The sequence below is a fragment of the Rhinoraja longicauda genome, chromosome 8, assembly GCF_053455715.1.
Source record: "Rhinoraja longicauda isolate Sanriku21f chromosome 8, sRhiLon1.1, whole genome shotgun sequence".
Lineage (NCBI taxonomy): Eukaryota > Metazoa > Chordata > Chondrichthyes > Rajiformes > Arhynchobatidae > Rhinoraja > Rhinoraja longicauda.
In genome coordinates this window covers 42148943-42174165 of record NC_135960.1, presented here as the reverse complement: position 1 = coordinate 42174165, position 25223 = coordinate 42148943, and the positions used below count along the sequence as shown (strand labels likewise).

Below are 25223 nucleotides of genomic sequence, written 5' to 3'. Positions count from 1 at the left end.
GTCAGACAGCACGGAAACAGGCCCTTCGGCCTAACTCGCCCATGACGACCAAGATGCCAACCTGCCAAATATTTATCGATCTCCACCTGAAATGTATCTAATGATCTGGCCTTCACCACCCTCAGGTTCAGAAAGTTCCACACTACCCTCGGAGATGATACTTTAGGCACCTCAGTTTTAAATGACCGGACACTTATTTTGTTTGTGACTCTCAATGCATGTTTGTGCGCACAAAAAAATCACTCTCCACAACACATAAATATACAAATAGACAGATAAATCCAAATAAACATAAATACACATGAAAAATACACGTAAAACTCAAAACCGCCCACATGTAATTATATATAAATATACATTGATTGATTGACACTTTATTGTCACATGTACGGTACAGTGAAATTCTTTTTTTTTGCATACAATACACAAGTATGCAAAGAGTATAGGGCGTTACAAAGTTACAAAAGTATTCAATATAGTTCTGATGGTCTGTTGTTCGTGTTGTTGATTGTGGTCCTCCCGCACAGAGCCTTTGTATTGACTGCACCAAGCTTCAGTACGTCCCTCAGCACGTCTGGAAAGGGCCAGTGGGCAGAACGACTCAGTGAGTGCTGCCATGTTTAAGTGGCTGGGAGGGTTGGGTTGGAAGTCAGCTTTAAGCAGGACCTGGTTCATTGATTGACCGCTAGTGAGGCTGGGTTGAAATGCCCTGAAGTCACGTTAAAGGACTCTGGTGCCTTCCTTCTGTTCCAGTGTGCTAGTTACCTACGACGACACTGTGAAGATTTCCGACTTTGGCACTTCCAAGGAGCTGAGCGACAAGAGCACAAAGATGTCCTTCGCTGGCACGGTGGCCTGGATGGCCCCTGAGGTGATTCGCAATGAGCCTGTCTCTGAGAAGGTGGACATTTGGTAAGCAGCGCATGACACTGGGAGTCGGTGTGGCGGCATAACTTCCCAATTGCAGATGTTGAGCCCATAACCCCAAGAAGAGTCCTGACCAGAAACATTGCATATCCATTCCCTACACTGATGTGGTCTGGCCCACTGAGTTACTCCGGCAGGCACTTTGTGTTTTGCGATAGAAGATGGGATATTATGTTACAGTTGTACAAGACATTGGTGAAGTTGCACTTGGAGTATTGTGTTCAGTTTTGGTCATGCTGCTGTAAGAAAGATGCCATTAAAGTGGAAAGTGTACAGAGAAGATGTGGCCAGGACTCGGACTTTATTCTAGAGATTGGGTAGGCTAGGACTTTATTCTAGAGATTGGGTAGGCTAGGACCTTATTCTAGAGATTGGGTAGGCTAGGACTTTATTCTAGAGATTGGGTAGGCTCGGGCTTTATTCCAGAGATTGGGTAGGCTCGGGCTTTATTCCAGAGATTGGGCAGGCTAGGACTTTATTCTAGAGATTGGGCAGGCTAGGACTTTATTCCTTGGAATGCAAGGGGTGATCTTACAGAGGTGTATAAAATCATGAGGGGCATTGATAGGGTGAATGCACATAGTCTTTTTCCTAGAATAGGAGAATCACAAACGAGAGGCATATGTTTAAGGTGAGAGGGGAAAGAACCTGAGGGGCAACTTTTTCACACAGGGGTTGGTGGGGGGTATATGGTACAAGCTGAAACAAGATAGGAAAACGTTTAGAGGGATATGGACCAAATTCAGACAATGGGATCAGCTTAGATGAGGTATCTTGGTTGCAATAATGAGTTGACCAAAAGGCCTGTTTCCATGCTGTATGACTCATTATGACTTTATGAAAACATGGAGTCAGCTTCAGTAGAACATATACAGCCTGCTTCAGCAGAACATATACCGAGGGACAGTGTGATCAAGCTGTACACATTATGGGAAGTCGGGGCCATGTGAGCAAAAGCAGACTAATTCTAGTCATATGGTCATACAGCATGAAACAGGCCCTTCAGCCCACTATGTTCATGCAGGTTATTAATCTGTAAAGTTCAGTCTGAAGAAGGGTCACGGCCCGAAAGTTCACCCATTCCTTCTAAACCGAGATGCTGCCTGACCTGCTGAGTTACTCCAGCATTTTGTGTCTACCCAGGTTATTAGATACCTATCTATAGTAATCCATTTCCCAGCATATGGTCTTCTATGTCTTCGCATTTCATGCCAGATCCTAACCATGCTCTGGGCAAAAAAAGATCTTCCTCACGTTCTCTTTAAATCCCTTGCCCTAGCCTTAAATCTCTGCCAACTGGTCATGGACTCCAATGTTAAGGGGAAAATATTTTCCAATTATTTTAACTATGCCCCTCATAATTCTCTTTGCCCAAATTGGTTCCGTGGTCTAGAATGAGGAATCATGGACTTAATGTCAAATAATGATGCACCAAACAGCTTCCTCTTGCCCTGTGATCTGAACGTAATGATAATTGCAGCTTGTACAGTGTGGTTTGGTGCTGACCAGAAAGGTGAGTTCCAGTGGTCCTCGGAGATTGCAGGGATCTGGTCCCCTGTTCATTGAAGTCCACTGGATTCAGAGTTTGGGCTGGAGGGAAAGTCAATCAACAGTCATGGTTCTTATTAAGATTGGCCAGAATATGATGGTGGCTGAGCTCTGGTTAGTCTTGCTCTTGGCGTTATCTTGTACAGACCCACTTAAGTGCCAGTCAGCCTCCTCATATTGATGACAGTCTTTGATGTGGAGTTAGATGTTCACCTGCTGCTTGTATTTCTCCCCCTGTCTGGCACAGGTCATTTGGTGTGGTGCTGTGGGAGCTACTGACCGGGGAGGTGCCCTACAAGGATGTGGATTCCTCTGCTATCATCTGGGGTGTGGGCAGCAACAGCCTGCACCTGCCTGTCCCTTCCACCTGTCCCGACGGGTTCAAAATCCTCATGAAGCAAACATGGTGAGGATGGATGAAGGCTGGCCTGCAGTTACAGGCAGTGAACTAACGGTCAACACAGTTACACACCATTAGATAAGCCTACCATTAAACATAGTTAGCTACAGTTCAATGCAGTTACAGTTTAGAGCAGTCACAGGCAGTTAACAACAGTCAAGTGCAATTACAGACAGTTACCTAGAGTTAAACACAGTTACAGACAGCTTTCTACAGTTAAACACAGTTACAGACAGCTATCTACAGTTAAACACAGTTACAGACAGCTATCTACAGTTAAACACAGTTACAGACAGCTATCAGCAGTTAAACACAGTTACAGGCAGCTATCTACAGTTAAACAGCTTGAGGTAGCTGCCTACAGTCATATACAGTTACAAGCAGTTTTCTACAGTTAAACACCGTTACAGATTGCTAACTGCAGTTAAACACAGTTATAGGAGTTAACAGTCAGTATCTCTGGAGAGAAGGAATGGGAGATGTTTCGGGTCCCCCTTCTCTCCAGAGTTGCTGCCTGTCCTGCTGAGTTACTCTGACGTTTTGTGTCTATCTTCAGTGTAAACCAGCATCTGCAGTTCCTTCCTGCACATGTAGGCAGTTAACTGCAGTTACGCACAGTTACGGAGGCTGGAACATTCCAGCAGTCCACTCAGGAGAGACCAGGGGGGAGATCTGAAAGTGCTAGGACATGGGAAAACCAAGGAGAGAGAGTCGGGAGTGTAGTGGTGGGGACAGAGTGCGGGAAGTGATGTATATTTGGGGAGTGAAAGCTGAGTGAAGTGAGAGCCATAGGAGAGTGCAGGAACAGGTTTGGGTGGGGGAGAGAGGGCCAAGGAGGAGAGGCCGAGAAAGGGCTTGTAGGGAACAGAAGGGGAGAGCCATGAATGATGTCCATTCCCTTGTTTCCCAGCTGCATACAGCTGTCTGGTGCAGCCAACTGGGCTGCACCAAGAAGAGCAAAGGTCATAGACAATGGGACAGTGGGGTGGTGGAGGCAGTGACTCTCAGCCTGTAACGGGATAGACACAAAATGCTGGAGTAACCCAGCGGGGCAGGCAGCAACCCTGGAGAGAAGGAATGGGTGCCGTTTCAGGTCGAGACCCGAAGATGCTGCCTGTCCCACTGAGTTACTCTAGCATTTGGTGCCTATCTTCGGTTTAAACCAGCATCTGCAGTTCCTTCCTGCACATGTAACTGGGGCACTGTGTACTTTACTGCCCTCCTGTGGCTGATGATAGCCACTACAGGAATGCATCCGCTCACAACCGGGGGATGAATCGAGCTGTCACACCATTCACTGCAGGGGCTCGTGCATGCTTGGACACTGGGTCAAAGGTCAGCTACCTCCTTCCTGCCCTCTATCTCTGTCTCCCTTCTGACTGTTTTTATTTTACTCCCATACCTTCTCACTATCCTCTCTTTTTCACAGGTCCAATCTCTATTTGAATACTGAGGGAGTGCGGTATCACCTTTCAGATGAGATGTAAACCAATGCCCATCTGCTCTCTCAGACTAATATCAATGAATGCATGCCACCATTTCAGTGAAGGGCAGTAGAGTTCTGCTGGTCTATTGTCTGGGCCAATAATTAACCCTCAACCAATGCCAAAATCTAGTTATTTGCCAGTTAGTATTTTAAAGTCATCTGCCTCATTTTCCTTCTTTACAACAATAATTGGATCGTCTATTTATTTATTATTAGGTAGTGGACATTGCTGACAGTTCCAGCATTTATTGCCCATCTGCTTTTACCCCTGAAATGAGTAGGCAGTTAGAATCAGGCATAGAACGGATGGTTAAGGTGTCAGATTGCCTTTCTAAAAGGCAATTGGATGGGATTTTGGTGGTTTTGTGGTCTCCATTAATGATCCCAGCAATTTTTTTTTTAAATTACAGGTTTAGTTTAATCATTTAAGTTAAAATTTCCCAGCAGCTGTGGATTTGAGCTCCTGCCATAAACCATTGACTGAACAGCAGTGGAGTCACATTAGGCAGGAAATGGTGTTGGGTAGACTGATGGGACTGAAGGCTGATAAATCCCCAGGGCCTGTTGGTCTGCATCCCAGGGTACATAAGGAGGTGGCTCTAGAAATCGTGGACGCATTGGTGATCATTTTCCAATGTCCTATAGATTCAGGATCAGTTCCTGTAGATTGGAGGGCAGCTAATCTTATCCCACTTTTTAAGAAAGGAGGGAGAGAGAAAATGGGAAATTATAGACCAGTTAATCTGACATCAGTGGTGGGGAAGATGCTGGAGTCAATTATACAGGACAAAATTGCAGAACTTTTGGATAGCAGTAACAGGATCGTTCCGAGTCAGCATGGATTTACGAAGGGGAAATCATGCTTGACTAATCTTCTGGAATTTTTTGAGGATGTAACTAGGAAAACTGACAGGGGAGAGCCAGTGGATGTGGTGTACCTTGACTTTCAGAAAGCCTTCGACAAGGTCCCACGTAGGAGATTAGTGGGCAAAATTAGAGCACATGGTATTGGGGGTAGGGTACTGACATGGATAGAAAATTGGTTAGCAGACAGAAAGCAAAGAGTGGGGATAAATGGGTCCCTTTCAGAATGGCAGGCAGTGACTAGTGGGGTACCGCAAGGCTCGGTGCTGGGACCGCAACTATTTACAATATACATTAATGACTTGGATGAAGGGATTAAAAGTACTATTAGCAAATTTGCAGATGATACAAAGCTGGGTGGCAGTGTGAACTGTGAGGAAGATGCTATGAGGTTGCAGGGTGACTTGGACAGGTTGTGTGAGTGGGCGGATGCATGGCAGATGCATTTTAATGTGTATAAGTGTGAGATTATCCACTTTGGTGGTAAGAATAGGAAGGCAGATTATTATCTGAATGGTGTCAAGTTAGGAAAAGGGGACGTACAACGAGATCTGGGTGTCCGAGTGCATCTGTCACTGAAAGGAAGCATGCAGGTACAGCAGGCAGTGAAGAAAGCCAATGGAATGTTGGCCTTCATAACGAGGAGTTGAGTATAGGAGCAAAGAGGTCCTTCTGCAGTTGTACAGGACCCTAGTAAGACCGCACCTGGAATACTGTGTGCAGTTTTGGTCTCCAAATTTGAGGAAGGATATTCTTGCTATTGAGGGCGTGCAGGGTAGGTTTACTAGGTTAATTCCCGGAATGGCGGGACTGTCATATGTTGAAAGACTGGAGCGACTAGGCTTGTATACACTGGAATTTAGAAGGATGAGAGAGGCTCTTATCGAAACGTATAAGATTATTAAGGGGTTGGACACGTTAGAGGCAGGAAACATGTTCCCAATGTTGGGGGAGTCCAGAACCAGGGGCCTCAGTTTAAGAATAAGGGGTAGGCCATTTAGTAAGGAGATGAGGAAACACTTTTTCAGTCAGAGAGTTGTAAATCTGTGGAATTCTCCTGCCTCAGAAGGCAGTGGAGGCCAATTCTCTGAATGCATTCAAGAGAGAGCTAGATAGAGCTCTTAAGGATAGCGGAGTCAGGGGGAGAAGGCAGGAACGGGGTAAAGCCATGATCACATTGAATGGTGGTGCTGGCTCGAGTGGCCGAATGGCCTCCTCCTGCACCTATTATCTATTGAGCCCTGAGCTTGTGAAGAGGCAGCAATATAACATTTATGGCCTTGGCGCACAAGATTGTGCCTGCTATTCTATGAAGAACCTTTCTCGCTCTCTCTCTGTCTCCCTGCAGCTCTGTTCTGATGTCCCACTCCCTCTCATTCACCTCTTCTGCTGGTGCACCCACCAAGTTACAGATGGGTTCTGCGCCAGCTCCTGACTTGGCGGATGTCATACCCCATGACCTTCAGGCGATTTGGCACACTGGGGCTTACTGGGAAACCGTGTGTGATCTTGCACTAGCACTGGGTACATTCATGCTCCTAAACTAGAGCTGCTCTCTTCTTCAGGCACAGTAAACCTCGCAACCGGCCATCCTTCCGCCAGATCCTCCTCCACTTGGACATCGCTTCAGCTGATGTTCTGGGAACCCCTCAGGAGACCTACTTTAAATCCCAGGTAACGTAGCAGGGCAATGATTGAAACCTCTGAGAGATATCCACAAGGCTGTCCAGCTAACACACCAGGACGTCCCTAGTCTGTGCTGCATTTGCCACGGTCAATATGTCGGAACACTTGGCCTCAGCAACAGAACATTAGGTTAAGGTGCAGTTCGTTGGACTTTGCGAGCTGGAAATTGGTCGCTGCTTTTCCTGAATTACCAATGGTTTCCCCACATCTTGAGTGAGGAAAACAATTGTAAATGACTATCAGAGAGCAGCATGAAGCTCACTGGAACAGAGATTACAATATATATAGGATTACATATATATATGTATATATATATATGTAACTAAAGAGAGTTATGTGCCAATAGTGAAAGTGAGTAAGTCAGTGTAGGAAACTGGTCCAAAAGGTTAGAGGTCTTGGGCTCTATAAGATCACCCCTTAGTCGGCAAGCTTCCCAAAGCAGTGGGATGTGAGCCATTGTGCTTGCAATCGCCACTGGTAATCATGACATCTGTGGTATCCATACAGCTTGCTGGCTGGTGGCATCCCATGGTTAATGGAAGGTTGGATTGGGACTTGGGAGTGATATCAAGACACTTGAGAACCAGCTCTCCAGCAAACTAAAGGTGTGTCGGAGAGTAGCACTGAGCCACGTAGCCAGTGGGCTCTTGGCTAATCCCTAGCCCATGCCGAGCCCTTGTACTCTGAGCCCTTTTGGAGAAAACAGCCAGTATTCTTGCTTGGTCACAACCTAGCAACTCTTAGTGAGAGTGAGAGGCATTATGTCGTGAAGATGATATTTATTTGCAAAGACTCCACAGTCAAGCAGGCTGTCCAACAATCACATTGGGCAAAGGTACCGGAGACCAGGGAAGAAACTGAATTGTGAATGTGAGTCTTGAGTCACTTTGCCACAGCACACCAGCAAAATGAACAAAATAACACAAATTTCTGGAGTAACAGTGGGTCAGGCAGCATTTAGTGAGCATGGTTTTGATTGGCAGATGGGTAGCCAAAGGCTAGAGATGAAAAGGAGACAAAAAGGTGTAAGATAAGGAGAGAAGAGAAGTGAAATGAGAAGCCAGAGAGAGAGATATGAGTGGAAGGAGAAGGTGTAAGGAGAAAGTGGGGGTTCGGGATAGAGATAGAGGTGTGTAACTGGTTGGGGGTTCCCTACTCACAGGGAAGCGAGGGAGGAAAAGATGGGGGGGGGGGGGGGGGGGGAGTTGCCCAAAACTGAGAATTCAATGTTTATACCAAGGCTGTAAGCTATCCAAACAGAATGCTATCCAAACAGAAACAGCTATCCTGAGAGGAACCAATATCCTGGCGGGGAGATTTGCTAAGGTAATTGCGGAGACTTTAAACTAGTACGGTTGGAGGGAGGGACTCAAACACAGATAGCTAATAGGCAGTGTGTGAGGCAGGAGGCAGAAAAGGGAAACACTCAGACCCAATATGTAGGAGAGAAAGAAGTGAAAAGAAATAAACTGAGAATAAGAAATGATGGGTCCCTTAAATGTGTATATTTTAATGCTAAGAGCATTGTAAGAAAGGTGGATGAGCTTAGAGCCTGGATTGACATCTGGAAGTATGATATTGTGGCGATCAGTGAAACATGGTTGCAGGAGGGTTGCGATTGGCAATTAAATATTCCAGGATTTCATTGTTTCAGATGTGATAGAATCGGAGGGGCAAGAGGTGGGGGTGTTGCATTGCTTGTCAGGGAGGATATCACAGCAGTGCTTTGGCAGGATAGACTAGAAGGCTCGATTAGGGAGGCTGTTTGGGTGGAACTCAGAAATGAGAAAGGTTTAGCAACACTTATAGGTGTGTATTATAGACCGCCAAATAGGGAACGAGAATTGGAAGAGCAAATATGTAAGGAGATAGCAGATATTAGTAGTAAGCACAGAGTAGTGATTGTGGGTGATTTCAATTTTCCGTATATAGACTGGGAATCACATTCTGTTACAGGGCTGGATGGTTTGGAGTTTGTAAAATGTGTGCAGGATAGTTTTTTGCAGCAATACGTAGAGGTACCTACCAGAGAAGGGGCAGTGTTGGACCTCCTGTTAGGAAATGAGACGGGTCAGGTGACGGAGGTATGTGTTGAGGAGCACTTTGGGTCTAGTGATCACAATGCCATTAGTTTCAATATAATTATGGAGAAGGTCAAATCTGGACCAAGGGTTGAGATTTTGGATTGGAGAAAGGCTAATTTTGAGGTGATGAGAAAGGATTTAAAAGGAGTGAAATGGAACTTTTTGTTTTATGAAAAGGATATAATAGAGAAATGGAGGATATTTAAAGGTGAAATTTTGAGAGTACAGAGTCTTTATGTCCCTGTTCGGTGGAAAGGAAAGAATAATAATTTGAAAGAGCCGTGGTTTTCCAGGGAAATTGGACACTTGGTTCGGAAAAAGAGGGAGATATACAATAAATATAAGCGGCAGGGAGTAAATGAGGTTCTTAAGGAATATAAAGAATGTAAAAGGAATCTTAAGAAGGAAATTAGAAAAGCGAAAAAAAGATATGAGGCTGCTTTGGCAAGTAATGTAAAAGTAAACCCCAAGGGGTTCTACAGATATGTCAATAGCAAAAGGATAGCGAGGGATAAAATTGGTCCATTAGAGAGTCAGAGTGGACAGCTATGTGCTGAGCCGGAAGAAATGGGGGAGATATTAAACAATTTCTTTTCTTCGGTATTCACCGAGGAGAAGGATATTGAATTATGTGAGGTAAGCGAAACAAGTAGAGTAGTGATGGAAATTATGAGGATTAAAGAAGAGGAGGTACGGACACTTTTGAAAAATATAAAAGTGGATAAGTCTCCAGGTCCTGATAGGATATTCCCTAGGACATTGAGGGAAGTTAGTGCAGAAATAGCAGGGGCTATGACGGAAATATTTCAAACGTCATTAGAAACGGGGATGGTGCCGGAAGATTGGCGCATTGCGCATGTTGTGCCTTTGTTTAAAAAAGGTTCTAAAAGTAAACCTAGCAATTATAGACCTGTTAGTTTGACGTCTGTGGTGGGAAAATTAATGGAAAAGATACTTAGGAACAATATATATAATTATTTGGATAAACAAGGCCTGATTAGAAAAATTGGATTAGTAAATATGCAGATGATACTAAGATAGGTGGTGTAGTTAATAATTAAGTAGAATTTCAAAGTCTACAGAGAGACTTGGGCCTTTTGGAAGGGTGGGCTGAAAGATGGCAGATGGAGGTTAATGCTGATAAGTGTGAGGTGCTGCATTTTGGTAGGACAAATCAAAATAGGACGTACAGGGTAAATGGTAGGGAATTGAGGAATGCAGTGGAACAGAGGGATCTGGGAATAACTGTGCATTGTTCCCTGAAGGTGGAATCTCATGTGGATAGGGTGGTGAAGAAGGCGTTTGGTATGCTTGCCTTTATAAATCAGAGCATCGAGTATAGAAGTTGGGATGTAATGTTAAAATTGTACAGGGCATTAGTGAGGCCGAATCTGGAGTATGGTGTGCAGGGGAATTGAATGCAACATCTCTAAGTTTGCGGATGACACGAAGCTGGGTGGCAGTGTTAGCTGCGAGGAGGATGCTAGGAGGCTGCAGAGTGACTTGGATAGATTAGGCGAGTGGGCAAATGCATGGCAGATGCAATATAAATGTGAGGTTATCCACTTTGGCGGCAAGAACAGGAAAGCAGAGTATTACCTGAATGGTGACCGATTGGGAGAAGGGGAGATGCAACGTGACCTGGGTGTCATGGTGCACCAGTCATTGAAAGCAAGCATGCAGGTGCAGCAGGCAGTGAAGAAAGCGAATGGTATGTTGGCATTCATAGCAAGAGGATTTGAGTTTAGGAGCAGGGAGGTTCTGCTGCAGTTGTACAGGGCCTTGGTGAGACCGCACCTGGAGTATTGTGTGCAGTTTTGGTCTCATAACCTGAGGAAAGACGTTCTTGCCTTAGAGGGAAGACCTTCTTGCCTTACAGAGAAGGTTCACCAGATTGATCCCTGGGATGGCGGGACTTACATATGAGGAAAGACTAGGACTGGGTTTGTACTCGCTGGAATTTAGAAGACTGAGGGGGGATCTTATAGAAACATATAAAATTCTTAAGGGGTTGGAGAGGCTAGATGCGGGAAGATTGTTCCCGATGTTGGGGGAGTCCAGAACCAGGGGTCACAGCTTAAGGATAAGGGGGAAGTCTTTTAGGACCGAGATGAGAAAACATTTCTTCACACAGAGAGTGGTGAGTCTGTGGAATTCTCTGCCACAGAAGGTAGTTGAGGCCAGTTCATTGGCTATATTTAAGAGGGAGTTAGATGTGGCCCTTTTTGCTAAAGGGATCAGGGGGTATGGAGAGAAGGCAGGTACAGGCTACTGAGCTGAATGATCAGCCATGATCATATTGAATGGCGGTGCAGGCTCGAAGGGCCGAATGGCCTACTCCTGCACCTATTTTCTATGTTTCTATGTTCTGGTCGCCAAATTATAGGGAGGATGTCGACAAAATGGAGAGGGTACAGAGGAGATTTACTAGAATGTTGCCTGGGTTTCAGCACTTAAGCTACAGAGAGAGGTTGAACAGGTTGGGTCTTTATTCTTTGGAGCGTAGAAGGTTGAGGGGGGACTTGATAGAGGTTTTTAAAATTTTGGGAGGGACGGACAGAGTTGACGTGGGTAGGCTTTTCCCTTTGAGAGTGGGGAAGATTCCAACAAGGGGACATAGCTTCAGAATTGAGGGACAAAAGTTTAGGGGTAACATGAGGGGTAACTTCTTTACTCAGAGGGTGGTGGCTGTATGGAATGGGCTTCCGGTGGAAGTGGTGGAGGCAGGCTCGATTTTATTAGTTAAGAGTAAATTGGATAGGTATATGGATAAGAGGGGATTAGAGGGTTATGGTCTGAGTGCAGGTAGGTCAGGGAGAGTGGTCGGCGTGGACTGGTAGGGTCGAACGGGCCTGTTTCCGTGCTGTAGTTGTTATATGGTTATATGGTTATAATATGAGGTGCTGCTTCTCCAATTTGCATGTAGCCTCACTCTGGCAGGATGGCTCTCTCCCCCTTATGGTAATCAGTCTGAAGAAGGGTCCCAAGCTGAAACGTCACCTATCTATATTCTCCAGAGAACCCGCTGAGTTACTACAGCACTTTGTTTTTTTTGTTTTTGTAAACAAACATCTGCAGTTTCTTGTTTCTCCAGTAAAATGAATTATCTTTGCTTACAGGCTGAATGGAGAGAAGAAGTGAAAAAACATTTTGAAAAGATAAAGAGTGAAGGAACATGCATCCATCGGCTAGATGAAGAATTAATCAAACGGAGGAGGGAGGAGCTGAGGTATGAGGAGGGAGGAGCTGAGGTATGAGGAGGGAGGAGCTGAGGTATGAGGAGGGAGGAGCTGAGGTATGAGGAGGGAGGAGCTATGAGGAGGGAGGAGCTGAGGTATGAGGAGGGAGGAGCTGAGGTATGAGGAGGGAGGAGCTGAGGTATGAGGAGGGAGGAACTGAGGTATGCTCGGAGCTGCCATCATCTCCCGAAAGAGGAGCATTATTGTAGCTTTAACCTTTCATATCGTCCTGGGGTGGGGAGTTAGGTATAATTAGTAAGTTTGCAGATTACGTGAAAACCGGTGATGTTGTTGAATGTTCTGCAGAAAGATATTGATCGGTTGGTAAATGGGGCAGAGCAATCGTAGGTGGAATTTAATCCTGCTTAGTGTGAAGCTTTGCTTTTTGGGGAGTTCAAATAAGGATAGGCCAGGTACCACCGAAGGTATAGACCCTCGGGGGTATTGAGAAACAAAGCGATCTTGGTTGCAAACATACAACTTATGGTCACTCTTGCATATGAGCAAGCTCGATTCAAGAGTCACATACGTACGTACATATGTTCATTCCTATGAGTAACTGAACTGGTTCTCTCTCTCTCCACTTTTAGTAATTGCTCTTTTTCATCCATATTATTGTGGCTTTGATGCCATTCATTACAGTACCGTGGGGGGGGTAGTGTTTTCATAGCGAGTGATTGTTGCGTATATTCTGACTGTCGGACAAAATCAACCTATAAAGAGGTGTACAGGGCCTATTTGTTACCCAGGGGCGGTCTGTAAGGTGTGAGATCCTGTGAGAAATGCTTTCTGGAATGATAGGGTGAGCTCCTCCATGAAAATACCACTGTTCTTGTTGCAGGCACGCACTGGACATCAGAGAGCATTATGAACGGAAACTAGAACGAGCCAACAATCTCTACATGGAACTCAGTGCCATCATGCTGCAGCTGGAGATCAGGGAGAAAGAACTCATAAAGTAGGTACAAAAGTAACTGATGTACAGTGAGATACGTACGGCAGGGCATTCAGAGTCTGGATTGTCGGGGCTGGGATTCTCTGGTCATTTAATTGTGTTCAGGGTGTGGGCATCAAGGTGAGCAGTGTAGCGGCTGTGCTCAGTCCCCAGTGCCTGGTGTATTAAACTACTTCAGAGGCACAGGATGGGCCTGTGGACTGGGTCCGTACATGTTACCCTCCACCTGCACTTGGACAAACTAGGTAAGGAAAGCATCCTTTCTTCCTTGCAGGGCATTAGAGAACCAGCTGCAGTGTGTGTTTTCAGACAGATTAGCGGTCGACAGATTAGTGGTCGCTCTTTTGGATTACGTCCATAAATCTGAGTGCATCCAGGCCACGCAGCTGTCTGATACCTCCATTGGATCCCACTGACCTAATCCCTGTCCTATCTAGACATTGGAAGCTCAGTCTGAGAGTGCAGAGGCAGTGAAGGGATCGAGGCATCTGGAGATGTGCTGGGCCGGTGGTGAAGGGTGATGTGGACATTATTTGCGTACATATGGACGGTTATCAAGAGACAGCAACGATGGAGGAGACCAAAAATGGAGCTTTGAGAGGGGACAGAGTTTGCAGAGTGGGGTTAGGAAGAGAAGCCATTGATGGGGATCCGACAAGTAAGAGTGGACACAGCTGAGAATGATCTTGCTGTGGTGGATCACATTCTTGTTGCAATGACTGAGATTGGCTCATGGTCCCAGTGCCTCAAAATTAATCCCTTTATTCTTGTGTTTAACTCTCTCCTGGTTTTGACTCAATTTACCACTGTAACCTGCAGCAACTTTGCACCTTTCTGCAATGGCCAGCAATATGATCCAGTCAACTACATCTCAGCTCAGTCCATGCTCAGTCTAAGGGTTTGATTTAACATCCCCCTGTTCAAACCCAGGCTCTCATACAATGGCATTCCTTCTCACTGCTGTCACTATCTTACCACCATCATTGTTCAATCATCTCCTCTCTGTCTGGCTTTAACCTTGCCACTAAATGCAGCATTTAAAGTGGTAAACTCATTTGTATGTTTTAAATCATCCTCTACATGTGGCACAGATAGTAGAGCTACTAGCTCAGCCCCAGGGATCCGGGTTCGATCCTGACCTTGGGTGCTGTCTGTTTCGAGTTTGCACATTCTCCTTGTGACCACGTGGGTTTCCTCCAGGTGCTCCGGTTTCCTCCCACATCCCAAAGATGGGCAGACATGTAGGCTAATTGGCCTCTGTAAATTCAGGATGAAGAGAGAGGTCCCCCATTTCTCAGTTCCCTAACTGTGCAGTGAAGTGGTTTGCTTCCCTTGAGGTTCCAATAATAACACATAACTGGATTGACATTCCCTGACAATAGGACGTGCTGACGAAGCTTCGCTGAGGGTCAGCGTGAAAGGTTATTGTTTGTGGTGCATGGAACCGATAGGATTTGTGAAACTGAATTGACTGAAGGAGAGGGAGAAGTGTTAATGAGTTGGCCACAAATCAACTGCGAATCTACATGAGAGAGGAGGTCACAGAAATACCAGCTCATCCAATTAAGTTACATGAGGCTGCACACACAGTCTGAAGTATTCCCTTAAAGAGGATCATTTTAAGAATGAAATTGGAAATTTGCAATTTGAGTCTGAGGGGACTAATTATCCATCTCCAATTTGTGACTGGGTTGGCCTGGCTCAGTACTCTGTCACCCACTCTTGGAGTGGTGATACATCCCACTCTTGGAATGGTGTCGTGCCTCTGGTGGACCACTCTCTGGAGCAGAGCCACACTCTCGAAGCTGTGCTCCACTCTCAGAGTGCGAGAGCAAACCCTGCCAAAAGGGCAAAGAGAAGTTTCAACTTGGGTGCAGGATGCCTCTTGGAGTAGTGTATTTGGCTGGAAGGAGAGAGAGCAAAGCTTTAAAGTTTGGACATCTGCAAAAGCCTGTGGTTTTTGGGGGCTGGGTTGATTCGGGCTGTCTGGATGTACTGGGATGGGTTTCTGAGTAGTAGCATGTATACGGTTATTACCTTTAGAGCTGTGGTCGGGTTGGGAATGAGGAAACGATATATCCTTGATTGAAAATCAAGAGATCTAGATCTAGAGAGATAGAGGAAATCACAGAGGGGAGTGGCGAGAGAGGATGTCGCAGAAATGTTAGAGATTTTCAAAGTAGGCATTCCTTGAGGAGATTTTGCAGAGCAGCAGATAAAATGTGGAGGAAGGAACTGCAGATGCTGGTTTAAAAGCTGGATTAACTCAGCAGGTCAGGTAGCATCTCTGGAGAGAAGGAATAGGTGACGTTTTGGGTCGAGACCCTCTGTGATTTTCTATATCTCTCTATATCGCCCTATATATCTCTCATTTCCCTTTCTCCTGACTCTCAATCTGATGAAGGGTCTCAACCCAAAATGTAGCCTATTCTTTTTCTCCAGAGATGCTGTGTGACCCGCTGAGTTACTCTGGATTTTTGTGTCAGTGAAGTTGAGTTTGGATTGTCTGGTCAGGTGGATTAGTTTTATACTGAAGCAGCTCACTAGATGGCAGTGTCTGGTCAAGGCAAGGCGAGTTTATTGTCATATGCACAAGTACGGAGAGGTACAAGTCTGGTTGTTGGGACAGTTCCACAGGGTCTGGTGCCTTTCCCGCGCCTCTCACCCAGAGTTACCCTGGCAGTGAACATCAAAGCACAAGTCACCTCTGATCCTGTTCCAAGTAGAACAGTGATAATCCAAGATCCCTGACTTGTTCCGTGTCCTGGTTTGGGAGTCACTGGAAGATCCCTGGGAGCTACCTATCACCTGTGAGACCTGTGAGATCTACCCATTCTAAGCCAGACCTGTAAGAACGTCGGAGCAGCAACAGGCTGTTAAGGCTCAGTCTCTTATTCAACAAAACGTGGCTGATTTGTAACATAACTCAACAAACCTGCCTTTCACCAGATCCCTGAATATCTTTGTCTAACAAAAATCTATTGATCCCAGATATAAATGAACAATTGATCCCGTGTCCATTGCACTGAAGATAGACACAAAAAGCTGGAGTAATCTCAGCGGGTCATTCCTTTGCACTGGCCTGTGTAGGAGGATGTCCTGACCACTGCTGAAAGGCCGAGCTTGAAATTTGTACTATGGTCTCTCCGTTCCCCAGTCCTAGAAACCCTAACATTCCATGTTTTTGCGTATAGAACACTCTTTCAGCCTAAGAAGTATAAGAAAATAACTGCAGATGCTGGTACAAATCGAAGGTATTTATTCACAAAGTGCTGGAGTAACTCAGCAGGTCGCGCAGCATCTCGGGAGAGAAGGAATGGGTGACGTTTTGGGTCGAGACCCTTCTTCAGACCCTTCTTCAGACCCTTCTTCAGACTCTTTCAGCCTATGCACCCTAATCTCACCTTCTGCATGGTGTTGCGGTAGATTCATCTTTTTCTTTCCAGATTTAATTACTTCATGTTCTTTGCTTTTCACATTATAAATGCTATCAGAAGACAGGACATCTTAACTATTTTCTATGCCATTGATCCCAACACATGGATTTTCACCCTCCTCTATCCTTTGCCCATCCTGGCACCAGGTAGGCAATATCAGCATAACCTTCTCCCTGTAGAGAAGACCCTTTCTTTCAGAGAACCCTGAAAGTCTTTTGTTGCACTGCAGACGTGAACAAGCTGTGGAAAAGAGGTACCCAGGAATGTACAAGCGTCACCTGGTCAGGCCAATAATCCGCACTAATGCCGTAGAGAAATTGATCAAGAAGAAGGCATCAAACCACAAGCCTGGAGCCCAGGGGAAGCGGTAAGTGAATGGTTAAATGAACCTGTTCATTGCACACCATCTACAGGGCTGAGACTCTGCTTCCTAAGAATACATCATTGGTCTTGTTCTTCAATACAATGGGGGGCACATTGTTGAAACAATAGAAACCCCATTACCTTCAAATTGATTTGGATTGCCACCAGGTCAGTTTTCTATTTGATCTGTGTAGGAAGGAACTCCAGATGCTGACTTATACCGACGATATAATGTTAGAGTAACTCAATTGATCTGTTGTAGATTTACACACGCCGGATGCCAAGATCTTTGCGATAGAGGTGACTCCTGCATTCCAAAATTGGGGTTTGTATTCCTAGAAAACCATCCACATTGCAATTTTGCATAACGTGAAGCCACGTCATCTCTGTGTGCGTCATGAAGCCCATGTTGATTTAAAAAATATATATAATGGCCGTTTCATAATGGGTTTTTTTCACATAAATTCCGAGAGTGAATTTTATTCCACGTCCCACTTTCTTGGGTTGTGATTTATGAATCTCGAATGGCCATAACGGAGGGTTTGTGTGTAGCCACGGTACATTGCCACTGCCCTTTGTATCAGTTTGACTGGTCAGTGTCCACCAGTCTCTTCTTGACTGCCTGGCAATGGGCCGGACCAAAATTAGCCCCATGTTTATGAAATGTTCCGTAATTGAGGCCAGATGTAAAATATGGAAATTGACGCTTTTTTCCTGTGCAGCTTTAAGATTAAGTTTTGTTTATTGTCACAGGTACCAAGGTACAGTGAAAAGCTTTTGTTGCGTACTAACCAGTCGGCGGAAAGACAATACGTGATTACAATCGAGCCTTCCACAGCGTGAATAACATTTAGTGCAAGATAAAGTCCAAACAAAGTTAGTCCATGGGCCTCCAATGAGGTAGGCAGTAGCTCAGGGCTGCTCACTAGTTGCTGGTACAATGGTTCAGTTGCCTGATAACAGCTGGGAAGTGTCCCTGAATCTGGGCGTGTGCATTTTTACACTTCTATACCTCTTATCTGATGGGAGAGGGGAGAAGATGGAGTGGCCGGGGTGCGATTCGTCCTTGATTATGCTGGTGGCCTTGCCAAGGCTGCGTGAGGTGTAATTAGAGTCAATGGAAGGGAGGTTGGTTTGTGTGATGGTCTGGGCCACATCCACAATTCTTTGCAATAAGTGCTGACATACTTTGGAATTTCATGCCCTGACATTTGATTTGGCTTCATTACTCCCATGGACTCCGCCTCCCATCCCTAAGGGTTGCTATTAAATGCCACATAACCTCAGGGTTTTGCATAACATGGATAGGGTTACGCATGGGTTAAAGCTCAGTTGGTTTCTCTAACCTGGTAGCCTGTATGCAATGGCAGCACACCTGATGGTGTACTCAAAGTCTACACCGATTCTCACAACTGTGGAGTTCTCTATGGAGTCAAACTATCTGGGCACTGCAACCTTATCTACATCCACCTTTTAGTGATGGCAAACGGTTGCAACACCAACCAATCAGCCTGTTGCTTCCTGCAGATCTTGGGCATCGTCCTGGGAAATAATTATGTCTTTGAATTAGGATGTATAACTTTATCCTGTCCTACAAGGCAGACATTTCTGCGCCCTACAGATTTGCTATAGACAGAGACTGAACATTGGAGCTTCACTAATATGCCATGCGGAAATTCCAGGTTGCTTCTCGCATCCTGGGCAAACATAGCCGAAGCAACAGCACGCAATGAGTGACAACACAGGAGGGCCTGGCGGGTAGGGGAAGGCAGAGAGTGTAAAGGCTGAGATGCTTTACCTTGGAGAGGAGAGGTAACCTAGAAGAGCTACACAAATCATGAGGATTATGGCTAGAGTGTGTAGTCAGAGGCATTGTCCCAAAGCAGAGGTTCTATCATTTGAAAGTATAATTTGAGGGAAGGGGTAAGAGTTTTAGAGGGGACCTGAGAAAGAACCTTTTCATCTGGCCGGCGGCTGGAATCTGGAACGAACACCAGGTTGTAACCGCCTGGGTAAAATCCAGAGGTGACGTTTCACCAGGGTTGCCTGACATTATTTATCTCCAGGCTCCTTGTATTCACTGATGATTTGCTGACCTGGGCCAATGTGTCGTGACGGGCCCTATAATACTAACCTCCTCTTCCTCTGGCTCCCGCAGACCCGACCTCCTGAGGTCAGATGGCATTGTGCCGAGTGTGGAGGTGGGCCAATCGCACTCGCCTGTTCCCGGCAGCCCCAAGATGTCCACGCCACCGGGGAAGGCGAGATACCGCAGCAAGCAGCGGCACCGTCGTGGCAACAGCAAGGGGAGCCACCAGGAGTTTGCGGGCTTCCTGCGGGCCATCGCGAGCCCGAAGCAGTGCTCCCTCCACCACCAGCACCGCCTGGGTGACCCCGCCAACTGCGTGCACAGCCTGAAGTACTTTGGGCCGGCGGCGGCCCTCAGGAGCCCCCACACCGACCGCCTGCAGCTCAAGATATCCGGCTCCAGCCCAGACCTCATCTCCACCACGCTGGCTGTGAGCCACCGCAGGAGCTCGGAGAACGGCAAGCTGCTGGACTGTGGGCACGGAGCCTCCTGTCAGGACTGTCGGGAGCGGAAGGGCAGCGCCAGAGATGAAAGACTGTCCAACGTATACAAGGTGGGACCAGCCGCACCAGGCTTCTCCCTATCTCCAGCGCACAATCCCATGGCTCATTACGAGAACCCCCGGTTTCAGGAGAACAACAGGCCTACGGAAGAGAAGCAGCCGGAAATGTCCAAGGCAGGGTCTTCCCTGAGCACCCCTCTGCACCTCACCACACCCACACTACCTCGCAAGCTGAGAGTCCTCAGGAAGGAGGTAAGAGAGCAGATGGTTCCTCAGCACAGCTCATGGCAGATCTTTCAGTCCCCCGGGGCAGTACCAATGTAACATTAGTGGATCTTAGAAAACTATTTGGCACAGTACCAGCATCAAAATATCAGCAAAATGAGTCCCTGTTGGATTAAAGAGGTAGTGTGCAGGACCCAATATTAAAACAAGGTCAGCAGTGTGTATGTTGGAAAATCAAATGGAGGGAAGTATTGCAAGCTGTTCTCCAGGACTGGTATTAGTGTTTTTTTTTAACACAGGTAGTCAGGTAGTTCTGCTACAGTGCACATGTCTGTAATGCTAATTGGATATAACATGATTGATGAATTAGCAAGCACTGTTTGTATTATGAAGGTTGAATTAGTTACAACATGATTTCGATTGGGAGCTGGAGAGCCACATAAGAGTTACTTTGGAAATTGACAAGCAAAAAAAAGCTGTCCTGGAAAAAAAATGTCTCAGGGAATTAAAACTGTTTCCTTGAATCCTCCGCACAGTAATCATCATTTGGAAAATCTAGCTGCTAGTCTCACTGCAGGTGACCATTGAAATTACAAGTGTTTGCTTCTATTGTCAGGCAGAGCCATAGCTGTTGGAGACACAAAATGCTGGGCGGCACGGTAGCGCAGCGGTAGAGTTGCTGCTTTACAGCGAATGCAGCGCCGGAGACTCAGGTTCGATCCTGACTACGGGTGCTGCACTGTAAGGAGTTTGTACGTTCTCCCCGTGACCTGCGTGGGTTTTCTCCGAGATCTTCGGTTTCCTCCCACACTCCAAAGACGTACAGGTATGTAGGTTAATTGGCTGGGTAACTGTAAAAATTGTCCCTAGTGGGTGTAGGATAGTGTTAATGTACGGGGATCACTGGGCGGCACGGACTTGGAGGGCCGAAAAGGCCTGTTTCCGGCTGTATATATATGATATGATATGAACTGAACGGGACAGGCAGCATCTCTGGAGAGAAGGAATGGGTGATGTTTCGGGTCGAGACCCTTCTTCAGACTCAAATGGTCTGAAGAAGGGTCTCAGCCCGAAACGTCACCCATTCCTTCTCTCCAGAGATGCTGCCTGTCCCGCTGAGTTACTCCAGCATTTTGTGTCTACCTTCGATTTAAACCGACATCTGCAGTTCCTTCTTGCACACATTGTTAGAGACTCATTAGTTAGGGGATTGACAGAAGATTCTATGGCAACAAACGAGACTCCTGGACGGTGCCTTGCTTCCCTGGTGCCAGGGTCCAGGATGTCTCAGAGCAGCTGCATAACATTCTCAAGGGGAAGGAGAGCAGGCAGAAGTCATAATGCATGTTGGCACAAATGACATGGGTCGGCAAAGGGATGAGGTTCTGCAAAATGAATGTTGGGAGTTAGGCAAAAGTTTAAAAAGCAGGACCTCCACAGTAGTGATCTCCAGATTACTCCCAGTTCCACATGCTAGTGGGGTAGGAACAGGAAGATAGGACAGGTAAATGCGTGTCTGAGGAGTTGGTGCAGGGAACAGGGATTCAGATTTTTGGACCATTGGGATCTCTTCTGGTGCAGAGCTAGTCAAGAGGGACGTTTTCCACCTGAACTGGAGAGGAATAAATATCCTGGTAGGCAGGTTTGCTGGTGCTAAAAAGGTGGGTTTAAATTAGATTGGCAGGTGAACGGGGTCCAATGCAGGACTGACTCAGGTGAGAGCTTGGAAATTGGTACGGAAGAGGAAGAAATAACGTTTAGTGGACAGGATAGCAGGAGCTCGGGAGGGAGGGAGTGAGAAAGGACTGTTGAAATTGCATTTATAATAGTTTGTCAAATGGGTTGGGCTGAGAAATAAAAAGGGTATTAGGCACCTTGTTGGAGTGTACTGTGTCTCCCAAATAATCAATAGGAATTAGAACAACAAATATGTCAGGAGGTTGTAGACAGCTGAAAGACTAATAGCGTTGTCAAAGTAGGGGGTTTTAATTTTCCCAATATAGACCAGGACAGTCATAGTGCCAAAGGCTTAAACAAAGTGGAATTTGTCAAATGTGTTCAGGAAAGTTTCCTTCGATAATATATAGAGGGCCTACAAGGGAGAGGGCAAAGCTTGATTTAGGAAATTTGGGGGTGGGGGGGGGGGTGGGGGGTGCAAGTGACTGAAGTGTCCGTGGGTGAGTCGTTTGAAACCAGCGACCGCTGTTCTATTAGCCTTAAAACAGTTATGGACAAAGACAGGGCGGGCCCATGACTTGGGAATCATCACCAAAACGGTTGATGAGGGGAAAGGCTCAAATCGTTGTCGATATGGACGTCTGCAAGGCATTTGATAAGGTTGCACATGGTAGGCTGCTCTGAAGGTTAGATTGCATGGGATCAGGAAGAGCTAGCCGACTGGATAGAGAATTGGAAGGGTGATGGTGGATGATTGTTTTTCGGACTGAACGTCTGTGACTAGTGGTGTGTCTCAGACATCAGAACAGGGCCCATTGCTGGTTGTGGTTTACTTCAATGATTTGGATGAGAATGTCCAAGGAATGATTAGTAAGCTTACAGATGACCCCAAGGTGGGTGGTATAGTAGATAGCGAGGATGGTTATCAGAAATTTCAGCACAATCTTTATCTGTTGGGCAAGTGGACTGAGGACTGGTAAATGGAGTTTAATGCAGATAAGTGAGAGGTGTTGCATTTGGAAAGTCAAACCAGGACAGGGCCTTCAAAATGAATTGCAGGACTCTGGGGAACATTGCAGAGTAGAGGGATCTAGGAGTACATGTGCACGGTTCTCTGAAGGTGGTGTCACAGGTAGGTGGGGTGGAAAAGATTACATTGGCCTTCATCGGTCAGGGTTATTGGTATCGAAGTTGCAAAGTTATGTCACAGTTGTACAAAACGTTGGTGAGGTCATATTTGGAGTATTCACAATCGCAATAATACTTTATTAGCCAAGTCTGTTTTGCAACATACGAGGAACATCATTTGTCATACAGTCATAACAATAAAAAGCAACAGGACACACAAAATACATTTAAACATGAACATCCACCACAATGCCTCCTCCACATCCCTCACTGTGATGGAAGGCGAAAAAAAAAGTTCAATCTCTCCCTTATGGGTTTTGGAATCAGTTTTGGAATCTTTCCAAGCACTTTGCCGCCACGTGTTGTCAAAGTGTCATCATTGCTGGAAAGTGGGGGATGTCTGTCAGTGAACACCCAGCAGAGCCATGCACACAGCAAATGTGACGATGGTTATGTAATGTGCAGGTAGTTTAGGGAGAATTATCACCTTGGGCATGGGAGATAATTACACAGCCCCATTTTGAAATGAAGACCGAAGATATGCGATGCCCAAATAGGAGGACAGAATAAGTTTGATAACATTTTCGCTAATGAGATGGCCATTCTGGCAGAGCGGCTGGCGATCCTCAGTAATGTACTGTTGTTCTAACCGGTACTCTGTGATGTCTGGGATTTGCACCAAGACCACTCGACGAAGTGACCAGTGGGTGTTGCTGCTGAGCTAAAGCTGGTACAATTCTACAATAGCAGCTGTGTAGTTTCTCCAGCTCCCTAAACTTGAGGGCATCTGATCATCATCTGATCACTGTTCTGCTGTTGGTTACTAATTTAGAACAAAGGACCAGGAGGAGTCCATGTAACCTCTTCACTCTGCTCCACTGTTTAGTGAGAAGGTGGCTGATCTGTTCTGCTAACCCCATCACATTTCCTGTTCCTTCACACTTTTACCAACAACATCTATCAGTCATGGCATATAATGTTCCAACTGAACCCAACCCACCACCAGGGTAGAGTGTTTCAGTTACTGCAGCTCTGGATGAAATTAGCTGATCAAATGTAGGCTGAAATCCTACATACATGTAGACAAAGCGGGTGGCACTGACAGAGACCTACAGCATGGGAAGAGGCCCTTTGGCTCACTAAACCCATGTTGACCATCAAGCACCCATTTACAATAATCCCATTTTACTTCAGCTTTTTGATGTTAGTTAGCAAAGTCATCAGTTTCATTCATCAAATCTGCACTTGCTCAAGGCAAAGACAGGAGAAGCTTGGACTGGCGACAAATTGGAAGATAAATTAGTGATTTCTTGACTACTAGAGTAAAGACAGCAGGAAATACATCCCATGGGGAAAGGGGGAAGCTGTAGCAATGTATTTAATTGGGGCTTTAAAAAGAGAAAAAATAGGGAGAAAGTGAGTGCTAGGAAAATGCAACAAAAAAACTGGTAGAAAGAGACAGACAGAAAGGGAGAGGGAGAGAGAGAGAGAGACAGACAGACAGAGAGAGATGGAAAGAGAGACAGACAGAAAGAGAGGGAGAGATGAAAAGAGAGATACAGACAGAAACGGAGGGTGAGCGAGATGGAGAGATAGAGAAGACAGATGGAAATAGAGAGAAACAGATGGAAAGAAAGAGAGACAGACAGAGAGAGAGAGAGACAAAGAGAAAGATGAAAGGAGATTGAGGCAGGCAAACCAGAGAAAGCGACAGACAGACAGAGAAAGACAGGCAGACACAGAATCAGGCAGAGAGAGAGCGAGAAAGTGACAGAGAAGAGAGATAAGAGACTGTCAGAGGTAGAGAAAGTGCAGAGAAAAAGGGGGCAGAGTGCAGAGAAAAGGGGGAAGAAAGTGCAGAGTAAAGGGGAAGAGAGTTTAGGGGAAGGGAGGGACGGCAGGGAAATGGGCTTGGGTAGACCAACAGGCAGTGTTTGTTAATTGAGCATAGAAGAAATTCTTCCAGTCTTCATCAGGTGGTGCATCCAGCTACACACTTGACAGTGGAGTTGATTAGGATATTTTCAAATTCATGATATGGTTTTCTCAGCCAAGCCCCATGTTAACTGACCATTGGTCCCTGGATTAGTCAGATGTGCGATTTTGATTTAGAAACCAGCTCTGGTGAGAAGGCACAGTTGTGAGACTGGACATTGTGCAGCAGGTGTTTTTGATACAGATAGAGAGACCCACAGTTCAGACTGACTGTGAAGTTCTGAGAGGAAGAGGGCTCATGGGAGGTGGGAAGAAGATAGGTTGAGGGTGGTGAGGTTTGAGGGAGGGAAGGATGTTCTAGGTAGTTTGGCAGTCCTGGAAGAGGGTTATCGGGGTAGGAAATTAACCTTATTCTCTGCAATCTTAAGTGAACAGCAGAGGGAGGGTCTAAATTTGAAAATGGAGCCTGTAAAGTTGTTTAGTTCCCAGATGGGAAATAGAAAAATCAAAGATATTGAGATCCTGCTGAGAGTTCTCGGCCCTGCACACATGCACATTGCAAACATCATGGCTATGGAGGACCATCTTGTACGTCCAGTATATCGGAACAAGTGATGAAAGCACAGCAAAGTGTAATAGTGAGAACCTAGGCAGGGAGAAGAGAGTTATAAACGTGAG

The 25223-nt window shown here is 45.9% G+C and overlaps 1 protein-coding gene across 4 annotated transcripts in view; it reads left to right on the top strand.

The window, feature by feature from the left end:
* The window catches only part of map3k13 (mitogen-activated protein kinase kinase kinase 13), a 142336-nt gene that overhangs the window by 100569 nt on the left and 16544 nt on the right, over positions 1 to 25223 (top strand). For all 4 annotated transcript variants that reach the window (XM_078403720.1, XM_078403718.1, XM_078403719.1 and 1 more), the window contains 7 exons: positions 754 to 912; positions 2723 to 2881; positions 6791 to 6899; positions 12115 to 12224; positions 13076 to 13192; positions 16856 to 16993; positions 19148 to 19832. In XM_078403720.1, coding sequence (XP_078259846.1) covers positions 754 to 912; positions 2723 to 2881; positions 6791 to 6899; positions 12115 to 12224; positions 13076 to 13192; positions 16856 to 16993; positions 19148 to 19832 — 1477 coding nt within the window. The remainder of the gene's footprint in view (positions 1 to 753; positions 913 to 2722; positions 2882 to 6790; positions 6900 to 12114; positions 12225 to 13075; positions 13193 to 16855; positions 16994 to 19147; positions 19833 to 25223) is intronic.